At 54.9% G+C, this 27,349-nt stretch overlaps 1 protein-coding gene across 1 annotated transcript in view; it reads left to right on the top strand.

Annotated features, from left to right (window-relative positions):
• Nucleotides 1-288: 288 nt before the first annotated feature.
• KCTD16 (potassium channel tetramerization domain containing 16) overlaps nt 289-27,349 on the top strand; it is a 52,236-nt gene continuing 25,175 nt past the window's right edge. Inside the window, exons 1-2 of the mRNA XM_058815427.1 lie at nt 289-365; nt 636-1,779. Of these exons, the coding sequence (XP_058671410.1) occupies nt 951-1,779 (829 nt within the window). The 5' untranslated portion in view covers nt 289-365; nt 636-950. The remainder of the gene's footprint in view (nt 366-635; nt 1,780-27,349) is intronic.

Consider the following 27,349-nt stretch of genomic DNA (forward strand, 5'->3'; position numbering starts at 1 on the left):
CAGTGCCTAGCGCGGGCTGCGGGCTTTCTGCAAGTCATCGGGGCCGGCCCCCGCTGCCCTCCCGCTCCCCCAGCCCGGCGCATCCGCTCGGGAATTATTTCATTTATTTGTTTGTTTATTTATTTATTTTCTTCCGCCGTGCTGTATGTACTGGTTTCCTCGTCACCCGCCACGGTTAACTTCCCTGTGACTCGGTTTAACACTTGAGACCTCCGTGGATGCTGCTAAGAGCACTTCTCTTGCCTTTGCTGTCCCTTGCTGGGATCGGATTCACACTACCCGGACCCTGTGTGCCTGTATGTGTGTTCTGAGTGTCTTGACATTTTGGTTTTCTTTACAAGAGCTATGCGTTAATTGTTACCAAGGTAAGACTCCCTGTTCTTGTTCCCTCATGTGCATGTCTAATTTAGATGTTTCTTTAAAGATGAAGTCTGCAGTTTCTTTTAAACAGTGGAGTCATATATAGCCCTTCCATTGATGAATACTTGTGAAATAGAAGTGTAGAACTTGCCAAAATAAAGAGACCTATTTAGCAGATTTAGCTTGGCTCTACAAACTGCTCTGCTTTGCTCTGTTGCAGCAGCTGTGATGCTTAAAGAGTAATTTGTGCCTTGTTTTGCTTCCCGTTTTCACAGACCTGTGAATGACCATAGGCTTGGCTTGACCTTGATTTTGATGGCTTTGTTGGAAGATCTGATGATGTGATTGCATGTCATGAGGTGATTGCTCTCAAGCCTCCAGCCTCCGTGGCTCTGTGTATAAACCACTTCTGCCACACTGTCACTCATGGACAATTCAGATTTTTCTTTTAAACAGTCCTATTGGCTATTTTTATTTTCTCAATTTTCATTTCCCCCTTGTTTCTTCTTAATATTGGGAGCTTTATTCTACCCTCCGATGTGATTGACAGTCCTGCTTCTCCGTGCTGCTGATTTCCAGTTTAAACTACAATGGCTCTAAGTGGCAACTGCAGGACTTACCTTCCTGCCCGGGAGCAGGGGCCAGGGCTGCCCTCCTTCCCCGAGGTGGTGGAGCTCAACGTGGGCGGCCAGGTTTACTTCACTCGCCACTCCACCTTGGTTGGCACCCCTCACTCCCTGCTCTGGAAAATGTTCACCCCAAAGAGAGACACGGCCAACGATCTGGCCAAGGACTCCAAGGGAAGATTCTTCATCGACAGAGATGGTTTCCTGTTCCGCTATATTCTGGACTATCTCAGGGACAAGCAAGTGGTTCTGCCCGACCACTTCCCAGAGAAGGGAAGGCTCAGGAGGGAGGCTGAGTACTTCCAGCTCCCGGACCTGGTCAAGCTCCTGACTCCCGATGACAGCAAGCAAAGCCCTGATGATTATTGCCACAGTGACTACGAAGAGGTGTCCCAGGGCAGTGACACCAGAATCTGCCCCCCCTCACTGCTGCCGCCCGACCGCAAGTGGGGATTCATCACCATCGGCTATCGTGGCTCGTGCACCATTGGCAGGGAGAGCCAAGCAGATGCCAAATTCAGGAGGGTCCCAAGGATTTTGGTTTGTGGAAGGATTTCTTTGGTCAAAGAGGTTTTTGGAGAAAGTTTGAATGAAAGCAGAGACCCGGACAGGGCTCCAGAAAGGTACACCTCCAGGTTTTATCTCAAGTTCAAGCACCTGGAGAGGGCTTTTGACATGTTGTCCGAGTGTGGATTCCACATGGTGGCCTGTAACTCCTCAGTGACGGCTTCCTTCGTCAACCAGTACACAGACGACAAGGTCTGGTCCAGCTACACCGAATATGTCTTCTACCGTAAGTACCGGCCGAAGGGGGAGAAGGAGAGCTCGGGCTGCTCCGTGCCGTTCGCGGGGGGAGCGTTCCGCAGCTGGGGAGCGCCGTGCCGTGCCTGCCAGGCTCGGGCTGGACTCAGGTCCGGGGACATCTTTCCGTGCGGGCTGTGCAGGTGCAGCGGGGCTCAGGTCCGGGGACATCTTTCCGTGCGGGCTGTGCAGATGAACTGGGGCTCAGGTCCGGGGACACCTTTCCGTGCGGGCTGTGCAGGTGAATTGGGGCTCAGACCCGGGGACACGTTTCCGTGCGGGCTGTGCAGATGAACTGGGGCTCAGGTCCGGGGACACCTTTCCGTGCGGGCTGTGCAGGGCTGGGCTCAGACCCGGGGACACCTTTCCGTGCGGGCTGTGCAGGGCTGGGCTCAGACCCGGGGACATCTTTCCGTGCGGGCTGTGCAGGTGAATTGGGGCTCAGGTCCAGGGACATCTTTCCGTGCGGGCTGTGCAGGTGAATTGGGGCTCAGGTCCAGGGACACCTTTCCGTGCGGGCTGTGCAGGTGAATTGGGGCTCAGACCCGGGGACACGTTTCCGTGCGGGCTGTGCAGGTGAATTGGGGCTCAGACCCGGGGACACGTTTCCATGCGGGCTGTGCAGGTGAATTGGGGCTCAGGTCCAGGGACACCTTTCCGTGCGGGCTGTGCAGGTGCAGCGGGGCTCAGCTCGGCGGGCCGGGCCTGGCTAGGTGGCAGCACAGACTGCCGAAAGCACCGTGCCTGTGCCCGCAGGACGCGGCACCTCTGGCACTGTAAATCAGCGCCCGAGCACCTCGCACGCTTCGGGATGTGTGGGACACAAACCGAGGGTGCAAACACAGCGAAATTCATTACAGAAAACCTTTGACTGGGATTCACTTTGCAAAGGTAATAGAGGCTTGATAATCATCAGGCACAGGCAGCCGAGCCATCTGTCAGCAGCCCTGACACGCTTCCACGCAGGGAGGGAAAGCACAATTCCATCCCTCTGGCCGCATTTCAGCAGGGCCCTCTCGGAGCAGCTGCTGCACTCTGGAATGAGGGCTCGGAGCAGAGAGGGGCAGGGGCTGGGCCCTGTTACACAACACGCCATGGAAAGGCAGGTGTCCTCTCCAGGAGCAGCGTGTGCCCTGCTTCCCACAGCCACCCCGAGCCACGCTGCTCCTGCCCTGAGCTGGAGCGCTCACGGGCTCATTAACTTCCCCTGATAGCCAGGTACGGCTGGTTACCAATGGTAACAGCGGGCTAATCTGGGTCCCGTGAGGCTGAACCACAAAATCATTGCACATCTGCTGTGCCGAAACCTTTGAGAGGCTCATGAGGCTCCTCCATTTTCATTTGAGGAGGATGAAGGATGGAACAACTGCCCCATCCATCAGCGTAGCCAGCTGCTGCTTTGGCCAGTGGCCTTGGGATAGAGGGACAGAGGGATAGAGGGGCACAGGGATAGAGAGATTGAGGGACACAAAGACACAGGGATAGAGGGATAGAGGGAAAGAGGGATAGAGAGAGGGACAGAGGAATAGAAGGACAGATAGATAGAGAGATGGAGGGAGAATGCAGAGCTGCCACCCTGGGTGTGGTGCTCACAGTGAGCAGGCTCCTGGTGTGGGGAGCTGACAAAGTTTTCAGTGGAAGATGCATCAGGAAGTGAACAGTTTGGGTGTAATTCCATGGATTCTGTGCCATCTACTCTTGTGTGGGGCTCAACAGGCAGCCCTAATCTGCTTATGCAATGAAGCTTAAGTTAGCATCCTGAAAAGCCATCTGGGTTTTTGACATCTGTAGGTTTACTTAAAATTAGTTTTCTAGCTGGATTTCTTAGCAAAATAGTTCTAAGGTCATGGATCCGCTTATATTCCAACAGGGATAGATGATTTGTGTTATTAAGAAGCTTCTGCTTGAAATTACAGTGTCTTGTACAAGTTCTAGTAGGAGAATTAATGTAGGTAAAGGAATGGATTAGAAAAATTGTGCTGGCATTTATATTTAAAATAAGGAAAAAATATAAGTTCTTTATAGGCACAATGATCTCTGCTAATTGAGGAGAGGATGAACATAGGCTTTCCCTGAATTAGCAAAACAGATTCCTGATTTTCATATTTCTGAAATTTTTACCTTAGAGGATTGCACACTGCTCCCACATTACTTCAGCCAGGGTAGGGACCAAGAGGAGAGGTACCATAGAAATTTTGGAGAATGAAACTCCATAGCAGGTGTCACAAAATCTTCTCTCATCAGTTCAATCCAATTGAAGTTCCTGGAAAGATCCCTATTCAGTTCAGCAGGCTTTGGATTTGGCTCTGATCGGTTTTGTGGGGTTTTGACACTGCCATAGATTCAGAGGTGGATTTTTCAGTGTCCTTCCCAGGTAAAAGCCAAAGCTGTGGCTGTGGTGCCAGATGACCCTTTCTTGTCCAAGCGGTTCAGTTCTGCCTGGTGCTGGTGCTGGTGCCACGGAGCTCTGGCTGTGGATCTGCCCTGGCCCCACATCAGGGCTCTGCAGCTGATGCCCCTCACAGCAGGCTCCACCTGGAGCAAAGGAGCTCCCTCTCCACATCTCCTGAAATGATTCCATTCCCATTGTCCCAAAGCCCTTTCATCTGAAACTTTGAGGACCAATAAAATTGACATCTGGCTTTGCAGTGGAGCATGGCATCTCCTCTGCAGCTGCTTAGCCATAATTACTTCTTTAGATGTTGCCAGCTGTGTCTGTGTAAGCATTAATCATCAGGCTGCTGTGAGCAGCTTAATGGGCCTCAACCTGGAGGTGTCTGACACCACTGGGAAGGCACAGGCAGAGGTGGTCTTTGCAGGGCTGCTCAGGAACTCCTGTCAAAGGCCTGTTGGAGGAAATATTCTCAGCTGGAAATGGATGATTAGTTCCAAAGGAGCAAGAATTCAGGGAGGAATGGTGTTTCGATACACCGAACACATTGTATGCTCCAAATAGCACTGGGAAGGAAAATGCCTGTGGTTGGCACAAAGATAAAGAGCATTTTTCATGTTCAAATCCATCTGAAAGTGACTGAGATGGAGCGGAGGGGGTGGGAGCTGAGCAGCTCTCACACGGGTACAGCGTGTGCTGGGGAGAAATGCACCATCAATATTGCAGGGCCCTCTGTCCCTCGGGCCATGCCGTGCTCTTGGGGGGTGTAGGGGAGAGAGAGCTCCCCGTGAGGGAGGCTTTCCCAAACCAGCCTGCAGGGTGAGCCCGGCACTGCCAGCCGTGGGCACAGCGGGCACAGCCAGGCTCCTGCCAGCAGCACTGTGACACACGGGATGTGTGTGCCTGTGGGGCAGCTGGGGCCTCAGGGACATGCTAGGGATGGCATGGCATGGCATGGCATGGCACGGCACGGCATGGCATGGCATGGCATGGCATGGCATGGCATGGCATGGCATGGCATAAATCTGCCTGGCAGCCCCATCTCACATGGCTATTGCCCCAGCACCCCGGAGCCATGTCCCCCTCTCTCTCTGACAAGGGCTGACAGGATGGTTGGTCTCATTTGGTGGAGCCGTTCCTTGCACTGGCCCCTTCCCAGCTGCACACGGGGAGCAGCCCAGGCAGTGCAGATGTGCAGAGGGAAAGGTGAGGCGCTGCTGGTGCTCTGAAAGCCCAGAATGGATGAAGGACGCTCCTGCAGGCTCTGCTCGCTCCAGGACCCTGGGGATGCTGCGCCCCCCTTGCTCTGGGCAGGAGCTGGCCAGGTGTGCCCTGCACGGCTGGCAGGAGGCTGATGGGCAGACATGTTTGTGAGGCAGGCTGCAGAGTGTCCTGGCATAAAGAGATGAATCCTCTTGGCTGGGGACGGGCAGCAGGAAGGAGAAATGTCAGGTGATATTCCCAAGGCCTGTCCTTTGGGCACCGTTCCCTGGGATAATCCTGGTGTCTGCTTTACAAGAGGATCCATTTGGGATTGCTGCAGCCAGCTGGGGCCTGTCACCGTGCATGTGTGGCTGAGCTAAAGGATCCCATCCTGATGTGCCTACCACTGACTCATAAATTCATTGTGTAGCAGAAATTTGACTCACAAAACGGAGCAGCCTTTGCACAGTGACACCCACAGCTGTGCTGTCAAACGGGCAAGATGTGGGAGAGGAACATCACCCAGTTCTCTGTAAATCAATACTGTCACATGATCCAGGAGCTGCTTCTGTCTGGTTTAAAATCAGTGAAGATCAAAATGACCCCAAAGTGAGCAAAATGAAGTCTAATCCAATGAATAATGCAAGCTTCTTCCCCGCTGACAGGAGATGTTTCTGTTTCCAGGTAATTATTGTCATCATTGATGCCTCTGGTTCCTCTTGCCAAAGCAAACCCTCTCACCAGGATGATCACCTGCAGGTGGTGGGGCTGCAGCCAGCCAGGTCTGTCAGCCTGTTCATGGCTGAAGGACCTTGCTCCAAGCTTTTTGCTCTCCCAGTTTGTCAGGGCAGACCGAAAAACCTGCAGAGTTGTTGATTAGAGTTACTCCACAGATGAGAAATGCTGTTATTTATTGGAAACCAGTTTTGTCAAATCTGACTGTCAGATTAGGCCAAGAATCTGCTGCTCAGTGAGTAAGCAAAGCAAAACTTGACAAAAGAGCTGGTTGGATTTAGGGCTCAGAGTTTGTTCTGACATCTACAGACAGTGATGTAGAGGAGGCAGCAAGGATGGCTTTGGCTCTGGCCTGCTCTGCCCAGTGCTCACTGGTAACTCAGGTCACCCCTGAGCCGTGGCTGTGACCCCTACGGACTGCCCTGGTCCTGCCCACATCTGTGCCCTGCTCCAAGCACCTCCTGGGCACGGCAGCAGCCCCCTGTCCCAGCAGCTGCACAGCAGCCAGGCAGGCTGCTGCCGAGGAGGAGCCTTGTCCCTGTGTCCCTGTGTCCCTGTGTCCCTGTGTCCCTGTGTCCCTCTGTCCCTGTGTCCCTCAGTCCCTCTGTCCCTCAGTCCCTCTGTCCCTCTGTCCCTCTGTCCCTCAGTCCCTCTGTCCCTCAGTCCCTGTGTCCCTCAGTCCCTGTGTCCCTGTGTCCCTGTGTCCCTGTGTCCCTGTGTCCCTCAGTCCCTGTGTCCCTCAGTCCCTGTGTCCCTGTGTCCCTGTGTCCCTCTGTCCCTGTGTCCCTCAGTCCCTCTGTCCCTCAGTCCCTGTGTCCCTCTGTCCCTATGTCCCTGTGTCCCTGTGTCCCTGTGTCCCTCTGTCCCTCTGTCCCGTGACTGGGGGAAGGAAGGCACTTTGTGGCTGGTGCAATAAATCAGCCCTGCCTGCAGACGTGTTGAGTGGCCTGCAGTTTGTGTTTTCCCTCCCTTCTGGAGCTGCCAGGAGGGCAGTGTGCCAGGGGCACTGCAAACACCCCCATAGAGCCAGGGCCTGGCCATGGGCATGGCCGTGGGCACACCCTCACTGTGCCCAGCCACCAGGGCTGCCACAGGGCAGTGCGGAGGGATGGAGGCACAGCCTCCCCTGGCACTGGCAGTGCTGCTGCTCTGTGATCCAGAAAAAGACCGTAATGACTAACAGATTAACCAAGGAGAGCTGGCATTTAGGGGGGAAAAAGAAAAATCCGTGTATTTGAAAGTGCAGCCTTGGGCTGGCCGTGGGCCAGGAGCAGCACACCCGGTCCCCAGCCGGGTTGGGAGGCTGGGCAGGGTTTGCTGAGCTGGAAACAGCCCTGTGCCAGGGAGAGCTGTGGGCATGGGCAGCGCCTGCCCTGTGCCAGGGAGGGCTGTGGGCATGGGGAATGCCTGCCCTGTGCCAGGGAGGGCTGTGGGCATGGGCAGTGCCTGCCCTGTGCCAGGGAGGGCTGTGGGCATGGGGAATGCCTGCCCTGTGCCAGGGAGGGCTGTGGGCATGGGCAGTGCCTGCCCTGTGCCAGGGAGAGCTGTGGGCATGGGCAGCGCCTGCCCTGTGCCAGGGAGAGCTGTGGGCATGGGCAGCGCCTGCCCTGTGCCAGGGAGGGCTGTGGGCATGGGCAGTGCCTGCCCTGTGCCAGGGAGAGCTGTGGGCATGGGCAGCGCCTGCCCTGTGCCAGGGAGGGCTGTGGGCATGGGCAGTGCCTGCCCTGTGCCAGGGAGGGCTGTGGGCACAGGGAATGCCTGCCCTGTGCCAGGGAGGGCACTCCTGGGTGCCAGGGAATGACTGCCCTGTGCCAGGGATGTCTGTGGGCACCGAGAATCCCTGTCCTGTGCCAGGGAGGGCACTCCTGGGTGCCAGGGAATGCCTGCCCTGTGCCAGGGAGAGCTGTGGGCATGGGCAGTGCCTGCCCTGTGCCAGGGAGGGCTGTGGGCACAGGGAATGCCTGCCCTGTGCCAGAGATGGCACTCCTGGGCTGGGCAGCCCCATCACCCGGGCCAGGCCCAGAACAGCTCCCCCAGCCCCTCTCTGCAGCCCCATCACCCCGCTGAGCTGTGACTCCCCAGAGCTCGCTGAAGGTGCCTGTGGGTCTCAGCAAAGCACAGTCAGAGAGTGAGCAGTGCAAATGGGAAAACACAAACCCGACGTTTGCCGTTCAATAAATCCCACAACATATTGTGCGCACACACAAACACTTCCTTGCAGCAGGTTGGGTTTTTTCTGTCCAGCCATCCTGGGTTTGTTTAATTTTGTAACCACAATATTTTCTCAGTTTCTCCTCTTTTTTTTTTTTCAGCTTTTCAAGTTCAAGGCTCACGTACAATAAATACACAGACACTAAGCAAAATCTAAAATTACATCTTTGCACACAGAAAGAAAAACCCTTTTTTCTTTGAGCTTCTTTGCTCAAAATTGTATTTTTTGAAGAAGGAAGAAAATAGATTAAAGTGCTTTAGGCTTGGTGGAGACACTTCAATTGTCACTGAGGCGTAATGCTGCCTGAGCTGGCCAGAGCCAGGAATCCTGTGGCAGCAATTCCTCTGCTACTCTCAGATGCACTCAAGTCAATTCTGGAATACACTCAAACGTTGCTGCCATTATCAGGGCTCCTAATGCTGCTCCCAGTGCCCAAGGATAGAGGAGCTGAAGCTGCAGAGGTGCTCGGTGAGGGAGGGTGCTGTGGGGATGCTTTGGGAGGTGCTGAACACCTGGAACACTCCTGGCTTCACCCAGGGCTGCCCTGAGCACTCAGGTGTGTGCAGGAGCTCATGCTGGGGCAGTGTGTCCCTCCCTGGCTCACTGCAGGAGCCTGGACCTGACTGAGCCTGCCCAGAGGGACTTCAACCAGCTGTGGGGTGACAGGGCTCCAACCCACACCATTCCATGGTTCTGTGGTTCTGTGGCTCCTGGAGTCCCTTGGAGTGATTGTCCCTTGGCTTTATCTCTGCTGGCAGGCCTGAGTGAATGGAGTAGAGAATGGCCAGCAGAGCCCTGCTGGGCTGTTTCCCTGAGTTTCCCCAAAGCACCTTGCTAAGTCAGCTGTCTAACAGTGTTTGAAGGAGAGAGAGAAGTCTGAGCTGTTAGAATTATTTTGCATTTCAGTAGCTGAACTGGTCCAAGCTGAGTAGAAATGCCCACAAATGTAAATTGGTCAATTGGAGGGTGCCCTGGTGACCCCTCTATCGACTCTCACTCATGTCCTCCCATCCAGGAGCTGCTCATACATCACTTGTGCTACAGATTTCCCTGCTCTGCCCCTGACTCTCCTAAAGATGTGATTAATGATTTCCAGAAGCTCATTGATTAGCTGTTAGGGCAGCTGAGAAATTCCTCTAGCAGAAACAAAGTGAGGGAGCTGTGGCCATCCTGGTTTGCAATCCATCCTGGAAATCCTGCTGCTGCGATGCTGGAAAGAGAGCACAACATCCCCAAACCCTAAATCCCGAGGAGGAGAACGATCCTGGGCTCTGGGGAGAGTTCCTAGAGCGGTGTGGAGGGAGCAGCAGCCTGAGGGATGCTCCCACCACCCTGGATCTGGGCAGGGGCTGCAGCTGGGAACAGACCCAGCCCTGCCCTCCTGGCCTCAGGCCTGGCCAGGGCCTCAAAGTCAGGTTTAGAGAGAAAAATCCTCTCTGCATATTTTGGAGGAGAGTCATTTCAGCACCTCAGATTGAATTTCCTTCCATCTGAATCACAGTGTATTTTTACAGTGGAATTAAATCAGGCTGAAATAGAACCCAGTGGAACATGCTGATTTTGACTGAATTTTGCACTTTAAATATTTCCAAAGCAAAAAACTCCAAGCAAGGCTTGAGTGAGGAAAGACCACACCACCAGAGAGCTTGGGAGAGTGTTTGTGCTCCTGCAAAGGGAATGGCGCTGGATTTCTCTGAGCCCAGAGCCTTCTCTGGTGTGGCAAGTCCAGCTCTGGTCCTATGAAGGATCTCAGGAGCTGATCCCAGGGCTGGGAGGTGAACGTGGCTTATTACAAACCTGCCCTTTGATGCTCCTATAAAAATGGGATTTTTGACCACCACTTACACTAAATCTGCCAGCAGGACCCGTGATGGGGCTTTCAAGCTGGAACAGAGTTTTCTCCCACAGTGCCATTGTGAGTGTAGGGGAAACACTGAAGGTCTCAAACCCCCTCGTTCTACTGTGCCAAAATCAATAGCAAGGAATCTGAGGAGTTACTGCTTGTTCTAAAAGTCTGTTGGCTTTGGTTTTCTTCGGTTTCCTCTCCTGACCATCAGTCAGTGCAGGGAACTGGGCCTCCAGAGGTTGCCTGGTGCTTTTTCCTTTGGTTTGGTGTTGCAGCCTAATTGTGGGGAAAATAAATGACCATTGCCCTCCTGTGGAACTGCCGAGGGAATTCTTTTTCTGAATTAATGCTCCAGCAGTGGTCAGTGGTAACCTAATTTTATGCATAAACAATGCCATTTGTTTCATTGTTGGTGCCTTTTGTTGTTGGTGTTTTTAGCACCAGAAGAGCAGCTCTGAGGAGCCCGGGTTAATGGCAGGAGCTGTGCTGAGCCCAGCAGAGCTGCAGCAGCTCCCCGTGCAGAGCTGGCCCAGCCTCTCTGCAGCTCAGTGTGTGCTCCCCTGGGGCTGCCTGACTGGAAAGGCTGCCATGGTGAATCTCTCACTGTGACACAGGGAATGGATTTAGTGTGCTTTGCTTAGGAGCAGCTGGGCTTCCTTGAGAGGTCACTGTCGGGAAAATGTCGCTGAAATCTTCTGGGAAGTTGGGCTCCTTCTGTCTCAGGAGTTTGGCTGTGACACGCGGTCACAGAGTCCCAAATCCTGGAATTCTGAGGCTGGAAAAGCCCTCCCGGAGCACTGAGTCCCAGCTGTGCCTGATCCCCATCCTGTCCCCAGCCCAGAGCCCCGAGTGCCACCTCCAGGATGGGCGATCCAAACCTCCCTGGGCACTTCCAGTGCCTGAGCCCCCTTTCCATGGGGAAATTCCTGCTGTGCCCACCCTGAGCCTGCCCTGAGCCCCCTTTCCATGGGGAAATTCCTGCTGTGCCCACCCTGAGCCTGCCCTGAGCCCCCTTTCCATGGGGAAATTCCTGCTGTATCCACCCTGAGCCTGCCCTGAGCCCCCTTTCCATGGGGAAATTCCTGCTGTATCCACCCTGAGCCTGCCCTGAGCCCCCTTTCCATGGGGAAATTCCTGCTGTGCCCACCCTGAGCCTGCCCTGAGCCCCCTTTCCATGGGGAAATTCCTGCTGTATCCACCCTGAGCCTGCCCTGAGCTCCCTTTCTATGGGGAAATTCCTGCTGTGCCCACCCTGAGCCTGCCCTGACCCAGCCTGAGGCCGTTCCCTCTCATCCTGGATGCCCACCTGGCTGTCCCCTCCTGTCCGGAGCTGTGCAGAGCCACAAGGGCCCCCCTGAGCCTCCTCTGCTCCAGGCTGAGCCCCTTCCCAGCTCCCTCAGGGATTCTCCAGCCCCTTCCCAGCTCTGGCCATGCTCCTGCCCCAGCCCTGGGGGTGCCCCAGCAGTGCCAGCACAGGGAGGGGCACTGCCCTGGCCCTGCTGCCGCCCCAGTGCTCTGTGTGAGCCCTCCTGCCAGCCCTGCTCACGGTGACTTTGTCTCAGTCCTGCCATCCCCTCTAGAGCCACAGCCTCCTGGAGGGTGAGGTTTTGTGCCCAGGGCTGAGGAGTTCCCTGGGCACTGTTTAACCCAGCCCACGTGCAGCCCATGGGTGGCTCCACTCTCCCTGGCAGAGCCACAATTACCAGCATGCAAAACCTCTCCTTTCTAGCTGGGAGAAGAGCAGTTTCCAGGTATTCCTGATTTCATTAATTTGGGAGCATTCAGGAGAACAAACCCTCTATTCTCTCAAGTCAATGCACTTGTGTTATGTGAGGATTAAATCATTCCCTTCCCTCAGAGCAGGGGCTGCAGGCAGAAACCTTCTATGCCTTCCCCTGCCTAAACAAAGGATATTTAAATAGGGATGCTGATAAAAATGCTTTCACCGGTAAAGACTTGATTAAAGGATCTGCTGCTTTAGTCCTGTAGGTGAAGGCAGAAGTCAAGAGGTGCCATTTCGTGCAGAGGGAGTGAAATTTTGTTCAAGTTTGGTGTGTGGGAAGAACTTTCACAACTCAGTGACATCTGCAGGGCTGGGGAGAGCCCAGGTCCCAGAACTGGTGGAGGTCACCGGTGGGGAGGATCAAACCCTGCTCTATCTTATTTCCATTCCTAGGAAGCATCAGCACTCACTTTACACGAGTTTTCTGGGTTTACGAAGCCCAAACAATCTTTGCTGTGCCGAGGCTCGAAGGACTGGAGCCGATCCACTGGAAACCGTCAATAATTGCCTCCCTTCCCTCCAGCAGCAGCCCACGAGTCCCCAGCAGGCTGGAACAGGCAGGTGGCACGTGTGGGAGGATGACAGATCTGCCCGCCTCTCCCTGAGAGCTGCACAGCCTCTGGGGCTCCTGCAGATAAGGCAGGGGCTCAGGGCTGCCTGGGGCTGCTCTGATCCTGAGGGGGATGTTCCCATCCCTGGGAGGGAGTGCCTGCTGTGCCAGGCCCACAGATCCACTGCAGGGGCACAGGGCCTGAGTCTGCGCCCCCAGCAGCACCTGCAGGGATCAGCCCAGGCCTGGCACAGGGGCACAGGGGCACAGGGCCTGAGTCTGTGCCTCCTGCAACACCTGGAGGGGTCAGCTCAGGCCTGGCACAGGGGCACAGGGGCACAGGGCCTGAGTCTGTGCCTCCTGCAGCACCTGCAGGGATCAGCCCAGGCCTGGCACAGGGGCACAGGGCCTGAGTCTGTGCCTCCTGCAACACCTGGAGGGGTCAGCTCAGGCCTGGCACAGGGGCACAGGGGCACAGGGCCTGAGTCTGTGCCTCCTGCAACACCTGCAGGGATCAGCCCAGGCCTGGCACAGGGGCACAGGGCCTGAATCTGTGCCCCCACAAAACCTGCAGGGATCAGCCCAGGCCTGGCTGGCACAGGGGCACAGGGCCTGGAGTCTGTGCCCCCAGCAACACCTGCAGGGATCAGCCCAGGCCTGGCACAGGGGCACAGGGCCTGAGTCTGTGCCCCCAGAAACACCTGCAGGGATCAGTGTCACTACAGAACACAAAAGAACACAAGCTCACACTGCTATTCTCAAGGTGAAGAAAAAGGGAAGTTTATTTCCTGACTCCAACATTTATAGATTTCCAAGAGTGACAGTGGATTGGAGGGTGACAGTGCCACCTCTCCAATGACACTGGTCAAACCAACAGCCCATCAACTTTCTTCTCTTTTATAAAGGAATGCAAAGCAATGAGTTATTTACAGAAAGTGTGTGAGAGAGTTCACTACAAGAATGTCAACATCAGAAGGGTTACGAAATCTTAAGAAAGCAGGGTGACAGATCAGCCCATCCTGGCTGGCACAGGCAGAGCCCTGGCCCCACAGCAGCCCTGGCTGTAGCACAGCAGCCTGGCCTGCAGCCGGGCACTGCCTGTCCTGCTTCTGCTCTTGGCTTTGGTACAAACACCATCACAATTCCAGGGAACCTTCGGGGCCACCCAGCTGTGCCCTTCCAGTGCCTGCCCATGGCAGGGGTGGCACTGGCTGGGCTTTAAGGTCCCTTGCAGCCCAAACCATCCGTGGTTCTGTGACTCTGTGGTGCTGAAGTAGAATTTCAGAATGCCTAAAAACATTCGCAGATTTTCTCTGCAAAAAGACATTCAACCCACGGGCAGCGAGAGAAGAGCAAACCCTCCCCCAAAGCCTTTGGAAGCAGCCCGTGCTGATGGAAATGCAGCAGAAATCCAGCACTCTCCTGAGGAAAGCTAAAAGCTACATGGCAGACAGTAAATAAATAATTGCAGGGAAACATTGCACATAGATTTCTTGGGGAACAGAACTTAATTAAATTTTGTGAACATGCCTACAGAGTTCCATTGATCAGGAAAAAATGGATATGGGCTACGTCTGTAAGATTTACTTGCTTGGTTGTGTTTTGCCTTTCTTCCCTCCCTCAGCTTCATTCACTTTATATCCTGCAGTGGTGAGGGAGCACATTTCTGGTTTTCCTCTGTGAAGAAATTGATTCTGAGCAGCACAGGACATGATGTATGGTTTGTAACTCTACAATATTGCTAACCAAAAAAATCACTGAAGAAGGCCATGCAGATATTATATTAATTTCCATTTTAAAATGGATTTCTTTCCACTAGGACCAATAAAAAATATGCAAAGACTTTCAACAACCTCTCTAGTAATGATTAATTAAAAGATGGGATAAATCTTGCTAGGCTCATTTAGCAAAGAAGGTTTTTTTAGACATTTCACAGGACATTTTCTGCCATTGAATCCAAACTTATACCTGATTTCATTCAGCAGCACTCTGGCTCAGGCTGGGGTCTCAGTTCTGTTTGTCACCACAAGCAGAGTCAGGGAGGTGAGAGTGGCACAGGGAGTGCCAGGGGACTGGACCTGCTCCTTGGTGGTGATGGGGCCCCACTGCAGGGCTGAGCTCTCCTGGAAGAGCTGATCCCCTTTGGAAGGGCTGATCCCCTTTGGAAGGGCTGATCCCCTCTGGAAGGGCTGATCCCTCCTTTGGAAGGGCTGATATCCCTCTGGAAGGGCTGATCCCCTTTGGAAGGGCTGATCCCCTTTGGAAGGGCTGATCCCTCCTTTGGAAGGGCTGATCCCCTCTGGAAGGGCTGATCCCCCTTTGGAAGGGCTGATTCCCCTCTGGAAGGGCTGATATCCCTCTGGAAGGGCTGATCCCCTTTGGAAGGGCTGATATCCCTCTAGAAGGGCTGATCCCTCCTTTGGAAGGGCTGATCCTCCTTTGGAAGGGCTGATCCCCGCTGGAAGGGCTGATCCCCCTCTGGAAGGGCTGATCCCCCTCTGGAAGGGCTGATCCCTCCTTTGGAAGGGCTGATCCCCCTCTGGAAGGGCTGATCCCTCCTTTGGAAGGGCTGATTCCCCTCTGGAAGGGCTGATATCCCTCTGGAAGGGCTGATATCCCTCTGGAAGGGCTGATCCCCTTTGGAAGGGCTGATCCCTCCTTTGGAAGGGCTGATCCCCCTCTGGAAGGGCTGATCCCCGCTGGAAGGCCCAGCACAGGATTGGTACTGAGGGGGCTGCTGTCCTTGCTGCAGGGCTGGGAGCTGGCACATTGGTGAGGCATTCAAATTCCAATGGAACAGATGGTGCCAGCATTCTAACTTATGTTTATGAGATGCAGATGGTCCAAGGAGTGAACTTGTTCACCAGTTATTTTTATTTTGAGCAGGTTAAGAACAAATTACTCTCTGACTATTGTTGTTACTGCTCTGCTTGTCATTTCTTCTTTCCCTGAGCGCATTTGTGTCTGTGCTCATGTACAAGTCTCAGAATCTCTTTTCCATGGAATGCCAGACTGAAATAGCCCAATTTCTGCCTAAAGCTGCTCTCTCTATATTTTATTTACGGTTCCCACGTGCTCAGCCTAATCTCCTCTGGAAGAACTGTCCCTGTGCCCAAGGGCAGCTCAGCCCTGCCCAGGCTCATGGGGAGGCAGGGTTAGGGTTAGGGTTAACCCTGATCCCAGCCCTGCCCTGACCCCACACCTGAGGCAGGGCTTACACACCTGGGGGGAGGATGGCAGGGCAGCCTTCTGCTCCTGGTTTCCCTGGAATAACCCCAGGCTGACCCCACCTTTATGCCAGTAAATTTGGGATTATCTAACCCTGTCATGAAACACGGGGTTGTATTTTCGTCATAATTTATAAGCTTGTTTCATTTTTTGTAGAAAGAAAATACATGTACTGCTACAAATTATTAATGCCCACCTGAATATTTTACACCCACCACGCAGCACTAATTTTCATGGGAAGGCCCCAGTGTTTGGCACACAGCACCTGTGTTCATTTTCCAGCCTGGTGCCCCTGTGCTGTGTCACACACTCAGGGAGGGCCCAGGAGCTCCCTGTGCCAGCCTGGGCTGTGCTGGGCTCCGTCCCTGCTGGTGGCACCTCCTGGGAGGGTGAGGAGTGCCCTGGCACACGGAGCTGCTCCTGCAGGAGGATTGCTGTGTGCAGCTGGGCACAGGAGCTGCTGCAGCTGCTGCTGGTGTTTGATTTAGAGCCCAGCACAGAGAGCAGGAGAGCCCCAGAGCTCCCTGCGGTTGGAACAAGCTGGAGGTGTTTGAGATCTGTAGATTGGGGAAAACAACATTTCCCGAGGGTTAAAGCAGTGAGGAAGTGTCTGCCCAGCTCACTCCTAACAAGGAACATATTGCTGAGGTCTGGCCGTGATCGAGTGCCCGGGCCAGCAAAGATAAATCCTTGTCTGTTCCCTGTCCTTGGTGCAGCTCCCGTGTCCAGCCTGGCAGGGAAGGGTCCCAGCGAAGCCCACAAACACGTGGCAAGGGCAGAGCAGCAGGGCAGGTGTGGGCTAATCAGGTTCAGCTATTCCTCCCTCGTGCCTGCTGCCATTACTCATCCTCTCTCCCGCACGCAAATGTGCAATCACAGCTCTCCCTGCTAAAGCCCACGGAGCTCTGGTGCCTCTGTTCCCACCCTCCAAATGCAGCAGCTCTGGGAATGCAGCACTGGGGGGACAGAGGCACCCAGGGACCCCTGATCTCCCCCTGGCTCAGGGCCCTGGCTTGCTGCTTCACTGTTTGAGATGTGCAGGTTTTGGGGGGGTGCAGGAGCTGCCTGAGGGCTGCAGGGAGGCTCAGGGATGCCTGACCACATCTCCAAAGCTGTGAGATGCCTTGTTCCCCCAGGGCTGGCACATCCCCTCTTGCTGGGCCAGCCAGGCTGATGGGCTGCGCTTTGGAGATCCCCTGGAGCACACAGAATCACCCTCCCACCTATTTCTGATAATGAGCATTTGCCATAATTATCCCGGGTAAGATGACACTGACCGAGCAGGCCGTGCCATAGCCAGAGGTGCTGGAGCTAATTTGGGTTCCCTTGGAGCATCTGAGCAGGGCAGGGCTGAGGGGCTGGGGGTGAGAGGTAGGGGCTTTGGGGAGCATCACCACTGCTCTGCTCGGGGCTGCAGTACCCATGAGGGCCAGAAATGCTTGAAAGTTCCTGATGCCGCTTCTGAGCCAGAGGCTTAGAGAGCTCTGCAATATCAATTTCCTGCACTTTGCACTGTGTTTGAAACCATGCCTTCAATCCCTGAGCCCCTGTGGGTGCAGGATGGGAGGGATCTCCCTCTGCCCGCACGCTTACCCTGTCTCTCCATCCCAGGGACCCCCAGGCTGGTGGGGCCAGGGAGAATTTCCTGCACCCAAACTTCCTGCACCCAAATTTCCTGCACCCAAATTTCCTGTGCCCAAGTTTCCTGCACCCAAATTTCCTGTGCCCAAATTTCCTGCACCCAAATTTCCTGTGCCCAAATTTCCTGCACCCAAATTTCCTGTACCCAAATTTCCTGCACCCAAATTTCCTGCGCCTGACCTTGCCAGCTCTCTGCACTGCAAGGAATAACCACCGGTATGTTTTGGTGAGTCAAGTAAATGGAATAATAAGTGGAATATCAGAGGCACTGGGAAGTGTTTGCTCAGCTGGAGTGACAGCCTCAGTCCCATACTATTTTTTGTTTGCAGATGCAGCTTTTGCAAACCATGGCTATAGGACAGATTAAATATTGTTTGAAAAAGTGATCAGAGATTTTGTTTGCAACTGTGCCGTAGCTCTTCTCCAAATATTGGGAGGATTTTAAATTGGTTTTTATTGATAATGGCGCTGTACTGCCTTTCCTTGCTTGTACAGATCATCAGTGGTTTAATGTGCTTATTCCCACGGGATGCAGTGACTGAAAAGAAGAGATTAAGATAAACCTTAAAGAACGTTTCATGGGGGAAAATTGTATTTCCTTTGAGCTTTGTGTAAGGCCTTGGCTTGTGTCTGTTGGTGCTGCTGTGAGCAGTGGGCACAGCCAGATCCCTGTGTGCCCCACTCTGAGCCGCAGTGCAGAGAGAAGGACCAAGCCAGGGGTGTGCCAGGAGCCTTTCCAAAAAGGGGTTCAAAGGGGGTGCCCCCTGTGTCCCGTCCCTGGGGCTGGGTTGGTGGGGTGTGCCCCCGATTCCTGTGTCCCTGTGTTCCAGCAGGGCCCTGGGGCTGCAGCTCCAACCCAAAGCTGCTTCTCCCAACTGGGAATGCAAATGGGGAGGCCTGGGCTGTGTGTGCTGTGCCCTGCTCTGTGCTGTGTGCCCTGCTGTGTGCCCTGCTCTGTGCCCTGCTCTGGGCTGTGTGTGCTGTGCCCTGCTCTGTGCCCTGCTCTGTGCCCTGCCCTGCCCTGGGCTATGTGTGCTGTGCCCTGCTCTGTGCCCTGCTCTGTGCCCTGCTCTGTGCCCTCCTCTGTGCCCAGCCCTGCTCTGTGCCCTGCTCTGGTCTGGCTGTGCTGCAGTGCTCTGGCTGGCCAGGCTGGCGCAGCCAGCTCTGTCCTGCTGTGTGCCAGCCAGCACAGGGACACAGCCACTCCAGAGCCATCCAGCTGGTAAATCCAGAGCGACACCGTGTGCCAGAAGCTGTTTGGATGTACAGGAGTCACGTCTTCACTGAGCTGTTCTGAACACGTCCACCTGGATCCAACCTCACCCAGAGCAGGCTCCTTCTGCAGGACAGGGACGTGTCCCATATGTCCCCAGAGCAGCTGGCTCCACGTGATGAGCCCTGTCCCACAGCCCTTGGAGCTGATGTGCTCCAGCCACGAGGTCCTGAGGGAAACAGATGAACCTGTGGGTGGCTGCAGGGCCAGCGCTGCCGAGCCCATCCACCACTGGGGCTCCGATCATTTCGGTGGGACCTATATTGGGTTTCAGCCTTTGGAGCTGGAGTTTGGGTTGGTGTGCGTTGCACACCCTGAGAACAAAGTGCCAAATGACACGGGGACCCCTGTGTCACTGTGATCACCCAAAGCCACCAGAAACAGTTCTGCTTTCTGCTACAGGGGAAGCTCTCCTTGGTTTGGAAGTGCTGGTTAAATACAGGGTGGCACAAACCTGTCTTGGCACTGTGGTTTCTGCTCCATGCCCTTGGCTTTGGCAGCTGGATGGGGACAAAGCTCAGCCCAGGCCAGGCTCAGCAGCAGCCCAGGAGCTGGCAGTGCTGTGTGGATGTGACACTGGCTTTGTTTACTGCAGTAAAAATACAACAAAACCCCCAGAAAACCAATATTTCAGCTGATCAGAACTGGTTTATTTGTCAGTCTTTATTGATGCTCTGATCTCTGGTGAGAAAATAATTGGCTGAAGCAGCAGAAGCCTATTGCATGTAAAGCCCGTGACAGCTTTGTTTGGTGCCAGCAGTGGGTGACCCTGCTCTGAGTAAACAAACAAACACTCTCACTTATGGGCCAATTATGTGTTATGGAATGGAAACTCTGAATACCCACTTTGCCTCGCTCTAATTACTGTGCTGTCTCCTTGCATATGTCTGCTCTTGGCTAATTGCAGTTTTTCAACTTTGCATTGCTCTGTGGGCTATGGGCTGGTCAGAGCTCCGTGGGAGGGCAGCAGCTGGACATGTGGGTACATATTTCAGTGTATTTATATATATTTATAGATCTGCATTTAGCCCTGGCATTGGCTGAGGTGGGCAGAGCATGGTGCTAATGGTACCAGGGCTGTGGGCTCTGTGTGAGCCACCCACTCAGGGGCTGGACCCCATGGTCCCTGTGGGTCACTTCCAACAGAATGCTCTGTCATTCTGGGATTTATAAAGCTTGGATGGATGGTCTTTCCAGCCCTCCTGGTTCTCTGATTGAACTGTCAGCCCCCCTGTGGAGCACAGGGCAGGGGGAGCTGCTTCACCTAGGCCCAGGCAGGGCAGGGAGGGTGCAGAGACCATGCCAGGGCCTGCCCAGCCCCATGGCAGTGCCAGGGTGGGGTGGCAGCGGTGCCAGGGCAGGGTGGCAGCAGCCCCAGGACAGGTGGCAGCCATGCCAGGACAGGGTGGCAGCAGTGCCAAAGAAGGGTGGCAGCAGTGCCAGCACCCCCAGGAGGACACAGCCGGGGCCACTGGGTGCAGTGACTTTATGTGAACTGAAAGTGAAGGACTCATCTCCTAACAATCAATGGCTTTGTTTCCCCAGGTGATTTATCTTTGTGCATGGCTCAGCCGTGTGTTTGTTCAGCAGGGGACAGAGCCAGGGGCACAGGGGCTGCCTTGGAGGGGAGGCAGGCCTGGAACTCTGCTCCTGCCTGGAATGGGCACCTCTGGCTGCTTGGGTATTTATACAGCGATTTTTAACCTGGTTTACTTCAAGATTAACTGAACTTGGGAGGTTTTTTGTAGAGAGTAGGTCCAGGGCCTGTTTTCAGAATCTGGAGCCACGCAAGATACATTCCCGTGGTTGTCCTGTGCAGGGCCAGGAGCTGGGCTTTGAGGATCCTTGTGGGTCCCTTCCAACTCAGGATATTCTATAACTTCAAGTTTTATTTCCTTATGATTTTACTGTATGATCATCTGAGTTATTCTGCAGATTGGAGACATTTGATTCTCAGCTGGGAGCACAAAGAGCGGTGTAGAAATTCAATTTGCTGTCAAGATAATCTGCAGGCACATACAATTGCTCCCTGAGAAAGCCCAAGGGAAAGGAGCTGGAGAAGAAAAGCTGAGCGTCCCTGACCTTGCAGGGCAGTGCCAGTGAGCCCTTGTCGCCGTTCCTGGGCAGTGAGCCACTGTCACCAGCCCTGCCAGTGAGCCACTGTCACCCAGCTGAGCCCCGCGGAGCCCCCCAGGTCTCTGTCCCAGCCCAGGGTCCCCAGAGCCCTGGCAGGAGTGCTCAGCCCCCGAGCTGCTCCCAGCCATCCCGGCCCTGCCCAGCTCCCTCTCAGCCCCATCTGCACTGGCACCATCTCTTGGCTCACACGCCAGCCAGGCTGGGCTGTCTCTCTCTCCCAGAACCAGGTTTGTTAGGCTGGGACTTGCATCTCTCCTTCCCCTCCGGTGCGAACGCTCCTCAGATAACGCAGCTCACATGAAAAGACTTCTTCAAATTCTTTAAGTGCACATTAAAATGCAAATCGCCCTTCTTATTAAAGACTTCTGGAAGTTCTCTGACAACACATTTAAATGCAAATCAGTGAAAAGTAGACTCAATATTAAAATCCAAACAATTGCTTGCTCCACATGCTGAAATTAAAGTGGGAGCACGTCGCATGTCTCCAGAAAAGCAGTGGCCTTTCCACCAGCACGGGGCAGCTCTGGTGGGGCAGCCCTGGCTTTCCAAGGGTCACTGAGCCCTCTGTCCCACCACGGGGGTGGCACAGAGCTGTCCCCATGGCACACAGCTCCCAGGCTGCTGCAGTCCCCAGCTGGCAGTGCCCAGCTGGCATTTCTGAGGCACCAGCTCCTCTCTCTGCCCGGTTTGGATGCCACCCATGTGCCAATGCCCCAGGAAAGCCAGGGCAGAGCTCTGTGGGCTCATCAATATCCAGGAGACACAGCGGCGTGTGGGAGGCAGCAGCACAGACCATTGCAAACCCCTCCATGAGTAAGGAGCTGTTACTGGATTTTGAATTTTCCCTCAAATGATGCAGTGTGAGGTTAAAGCTCTGCCCCAGCCAAAGTGCTGGTAATTATTTGATGGAGCTTTAGTGGGCATGGGCTGAGGCCAGTTCTAAAAGCTCGGGGTGTCAGGGGAAGCAACTCAGCTGAGCACATCAGATCTGCTTTTTTTAAAGTGTGATCATCCATTAGGAACCTCAGACTTTATCTATCTTTAAATCTGAATGAGGCCCTTCTGCTCCTGCTCTGCAGCGCTCCTGGCGCTCCTCAAGAGGAGCAGAAGGTGCTTTTCCACCACTCTTTGTTCCCCTCTCTGAATTTATTGGGCTGTTTTCGCTCAGGCTGGCTCTCAGAGGTCACTGCGTGACACTCAGGGTGTGACTGAAGCATTTCTGTGCTTTTCTCCTGCTCCTCTCAGACTTTCCTTTGGAACATGGCTGCTTTGTCTGAAAATATCACATCTACATCTCAGGCATTCTCCTGTTTCTCTCAGACTTTCCTTTGGAACATGGCTGCTTTGTCTGAAAATCTCAGCTGATGTTGTTTGGAGGACAGGAAGGTGTTGAGGTGCTCCAGGAATAAGGGACTCCTGTATTTGGGAAAGGCACTGGCACAGGGAGGGCTCGGAGGAGCAGCCCCTGGTGACTCTCAGGTTCCTCACAGTGGTTGCAATTATTTGCTATATCATCCTGGCCAGGCTGAGAGGACAGGGGACACTGCACTTCACTCCTCTCACTTGGCCAGACCAGGTTTTATTGCTGGCTGGTGTGTAGCCACACCTGAGGCTTCTCCGAGAGAAAAAGGGGATTCTTTTCTCTCCCGAATTGGAGATCCCACAAAGAAGCTTTGCCAACACCAACATTTTATTTATTTGGGGTGTTTGAGGGATCTGAAGCTCTGCTTTTGTTTGGATCTTTTATGTCATTTCATGTGCTAATCAGGGCTTTTTAACTTGACTCTGTCACTCAAAAGCTTTTTGATGATGATGAGCAAAATTAAGCTGTTTCACTGCTGAGTGTGTATCATCAGTGAATTTTAATTTTAAAGGAAAAAGTGGGAATTTTTCCATTTTTAAAAGTATGACTATTTTAAAAAGGACTCATAGTGGTTTTAGTTAATCTTCTAAGCAAAATGGATTCCAAAGTACAAAATGGATCTGGTTGTTTCTTCTCCCCCACATACCATTTATTACATGAAAACAAATGTCATACCCAAGTAGATGTGAGTGATGCACAAGGACAAGGCGTCCTGTACCTGGGGTCCATCAGAGAGAATGGCAAGTGTTTCAGCTGGTGATGCTCATGGGTTCCTTGTCTCTGCCCCACCCTTGATTGCAAATATTCCAGCGTTGGGGAAAACGGAAGATCAGGTCATGAACTGTAAATGAAAATGAATTGTACATGTGATGTGGGGATCTTGGGAAAAGGGGAAGAATCCCGGAATCCCTGAGGCTGGAGGAGCCCTCCAAGGTCACCCAGCCCCAGCTGTGCCCCAGCCCAGCGCCCCAGTGCCACATCCAGGAGCTCCTCGGGCACCCCCGGGCTGGGGACCCGACCCTCCCTGGGCTCCCCTCCAAGGCCCGGGAGGGAGCGGGGTGTGCAGGGGAGCCCGGAGCTGCCCCGTGTGCAGACACAGCCCGTGCCGTGCCGTGCCGTGCCGTGCCTGGGCTGGGCCGGGGCACGGAGGGTCCCCAGGAGCCCGAGGGCACCGAGCTGTCCCTGTGGGCACCATCCCTGCAGGGTCTGTGTTCGGGACTGGGCGCAGGGACGCGGCTCTGCCTTTTACAGCCCCAGCAGGACGGGGAATCGCCTCTGCCGCCGCCTCGGGCGCTGAAATCCCCGACTCGCGCTCGTTATCGCGGGCTCGAGCGGCCCGCAGAGCCCTGCCTCGGCGATCCCTCAGCGCGGTGCGCGTTCCGCAGCCACAGCGCGAGTTGGGCTGGAAAAGCGCCTTATTCCCGAGCTGTTTGTCCATGGCTTTGTGGCTAAGTTGGTGCTTTCTCATTCAGAAGGAGACAGGAATGCAAAGTGCCCGTTTTCCGTGGGTGCTGGGATCCGTGTGGGGAACATCTGCTCATCTGCTCCCCACCACGAGCTCTGCTCTTCTCCCTGCTCTATTCCTCAGCTCTGCTCTTCTCCCTGCTCTATTCCTCAGCTCTGCTCTTCTCCCTGCTCGCTCCCCACGCTCTGTACCAGCGCTGGGAAGGGTTTTGAGCACTGGGATGTGCAGCAATCCCGGGAAGAGCCCCCTTAGGGCTCCATAGCCCCCTTGGGGCTGCGGGCACTGGGGAGATCAGTCATCCCTGGCAGAGCCCCCTTAGGGCTCCCTACCCCCCTTAGGGCTCCTTACCCCCCTTAGGGCTCCTTACCCCCTTTAGGGCTCCTTACCCCCTTTAGGGCTCCCTTACCCCCCTTAAGGCTCCTTACCCCCCTTAGGGGTCCTTACCCCCCTTTAGGGCTCCTTACCCCCTTTAGGGCTCCCTTACCCCCCTTAGGGCTCCTTACCCCCTTTAGGGCTCCCTTACCCCCCTTAGGGCTCCTTACCCCCCTTAGGGCTCCCTTACCCCCCTTAGGGCTCCTTACCCCCCTTAGGGCTGCTGTCCCTGCCCGAGCCCAGCCCTGCCCGGCACGGCCGCCCCGGCACCGGGAGCGGCTCCGGCACTCGGGACGATGCTCTGGGGCTCAGGCTCGGTTCCTCCCCTCCCGGAGCTCATTCCCATGCCCTCCTTTCAGAATGTTCCTCTCCGGGAGCTGTGCAGCTTTTGCTCGGTGCCCAGCCGCGCCGTGCCCTCGCAGCGCTGCCATCGCATCCCTGCCGCTGCCGGCCCTGCCCGGCCGTGCCCGTCGCGTTCCCTGCCGGCTCTCGGCTCCCGGCTCCCTCTCCCTGTGCCCCCTTGTCCCAGAGTCACCTCTCCCGGTGCCCGCTCCCCCTGCCCTCGCTCTCCCCTGCGGTGCAGTGAAAGATATTTCCATTTTCCTATTGAATTTCCGCTCTGTGCGTGACCCGGCTCAGGGAGCCGCTCCCCTGGGGCTGCACTGGAGCTTTCTGGGGCAGGGGAAGGCGGCAGGGATGGCACAGCCCCGGCTCGCTGTGCCCTCCCCTGCAGGAACTGCCCAGCAAACACAGCCCAAGCACATTTCCTAATGATCCCGAGCCGCAGTCACTATCTAACAGGAGCTCCTGCAAGCTGCTTTCCGCGCTCCGAGGAGAATTCCTGAGGAAACGATTTGCAGGAAATGTATCGGAAAATTAACTTTGTGTTCATCAACACATCGTTAACGGCGCTCTCACGCTAACAATCAAACGTCCCCGATTGTTCCAGCTCGGAGGAAGGTGAGGGCTGGCACCAGCAATCTGTTCTGCCACCGTTTGCTCGGGGCAGCGCTGCTCCCGGGGGGCTGCAGGTCCTGCCGGGGGGGTACTGCAGGAAAAGGCATCTGCTGTGTTCCCGAGCCTGTTTACAGCGCCGAGCCCAAAATCGCTATGGCGTGGAAGTCAGGGATTTTTTAAAAATTTCTTTTTACAAGAAACAGGCATCATTCAGGATTCCCTTTTGCCGTTCTCAGTTTTCCTTGCTTCTCCCTCCCAGCCTCCTCAGCCAGCCAGTGCAGCTTTCCATCTCCCGTGTTTTCTGGCATCTCTTCATTCCGTGTCAGCCTCCCCTGCTGCACCAAGAACATCATTTTTAATTCTGTTTGGTTTTGGGTGCTGGTCCCCCAACTGTATGATTTGCTAAAGCCGCCAAAGTTTAGTTTTTCTCTTACTTGCATGGCATCCATGTGAATCCCAGCCACCCCCACCGCCTCCACACGGGGTTTTGAGTCATGAGTGAGTTGCCTTGGAGCCGGTGACTTCTCTCGCTGCTCCTGTAGTAGTGACAGCCAGGACTGTGGGATGCCTTGGCTGCTGTGCCCAGAGCCACCCCCGGGGCTGGCAGGGCTGTGCTGGCAGGGACGGGGATGGAGGGGCTGCAGCTCCTTCCCCACGCAGTCACTGCCCTGGGGTCGGGATGGGGCTGTTCCCACAGGCCGGGGGGGACCACACTCCCACAGGGCTCTCAGGGCAACAACCAGGGATGCCCCAGCCCTGCAAGCGTCCAGGGCCAGGCTGGAGCAGCCTGGGACAGTGGGAGGTGTCCCTGCCCACGGCAGGGCTGGAGTGGCATGGGGGTTAAGGTCCCCTCCAACCCAAGCCAGGCTGGCATTCTGTGGTAACCCCATTTCAGGAGAGAGGCAGGACTAAAGCAGTGTGGTTGTGAGGAAGAAGAGGCAGAGAAAGGCTTTGCAGGGGGACACTGAGGTGACACCTGGGGCTGTGACCCTTCCCAGGCCCTTCTGGCAGTGTGTGAGTGTCAGGAAGGAGGAGCAGCCAAAGAGAAGAATTCAATCATTATGGAGATGGGATTTTGTTTACCAGGAAACAGCAGAGAGGGTACCTTGAACCCATGGGCCAAAGAGCTGGCGCAGTGTGGGTGCAGCCAGGCCAGGCCATCCCAACCACGGGACTGAGCTGTTGTGTGATCAGGGTGTGACCCAATGGACAGGAACCGTGGGAAGCTGGAGAGAGAGAGGGGCAGCATCCCCAGCCCCGCAGGACAGAGCTCCCAGCGCTGGCAGGGTCCCTGGTTTGGGGCTGGGGCTGCAGGAGAGGTGGCAGGAGCTGAGAGAGGCATCTGTGAGTCACCAGCGCAGAACTGGTAATTAAAGATGTGCTGAGGGATGGAATTACGCAGAAACGAATGAGGAGCAGAGACAAACAAGCCAGTGTGAGAGCTGCACAGAAAGCTGAGGAAGCTGGGGCAGAGGGGTCTCCGAGTGATGGATTCAGCAGGGATTTCGTGCCAGGATGTGCTGGGAAAAGAGGGGGCAGAGGAATGCAGGTGGAGGGGCTCAGCCTGGCCATGCAGTTGGTGTGGGATACCTGTCCCTGGGCAGCAGCAGGTGCTGCCAGCCTGCTGCTCATTTCCATTTTAACTGCATTTTCCCTCCAGGGAGAGCACACCAGGTAATCTCCTGCTTTGCTTATTCTGACATTAAAATGGAATAACAATAGGGTAACAAAAAAAAAAAAAAAAGATTAATTTTCAAGCAGTAATTGCCTTTCTGTTGATATCACTGACAACTCCCAGGCACCTTCCAATTACAGCATTCATGTCTTCCCTTGGCCTCAGCTCCCGTGGCTCCGTACCTGGGACAGGACCTGCAGCATCAGCCAGCAGCTGGTGATGCCCCCTGCTCTGTGGGACAGGGGTGGTCAGGTGGGCAATGTGGGGGCTGGAGGAACCTCCAGGTTGTAGCAGGGTTGTCTCTGTGTGGGCTGTAGGATCCTCCAGGTTGTAGCAGTGCTCTCTCTGGCTGGAAACAGTGACCACAACAAGGGGGTTGTGCTGAGCTGGGCCTGGAGTGGGATCCTGGGCTCTGCTCCTTCGCTGCACTGAGGGATGGGATGTTAGGCTGCTCTTCCCACACTTGCTACGTCCCCTGTGCTCTCCATGGGCCATCCCTGTGCCCACCACGGGCCATCCCTGTGCCCACCATGGACCATACCTGTGCCTGTCCCTTCCCTGAGCTCATATCCCAAGGATTTAACCCTGGGATTTACCTGGCCCCTAGTGCAGGTGTTCTGGAAGCTGCAGCTCTGCCCGTGCAGACATTCCCAGCACATGTACAATTGTATTTCTCCTGATTTCCTGCAGGAGCGTTGTCATTTAATGGGCACTTCCAGCTCAGAGGGGAA

Source organism: Ammospiza caudacuta, chromosome 16 (genome assembly GCF_027887145.1).
Source record: "Ammospiza caudacuta isolate bAmmCau1 chromosome 16, bAmmCau1.pri, whole genome shotgun sequence".
NCBI classification, from domain to species: domain Eukaryota; kingdom Metazoa; phylum Chordata; class Aves; order Passeriformes; family Passerellidae; genus Ammospiza; species Ammospiza caudacuta.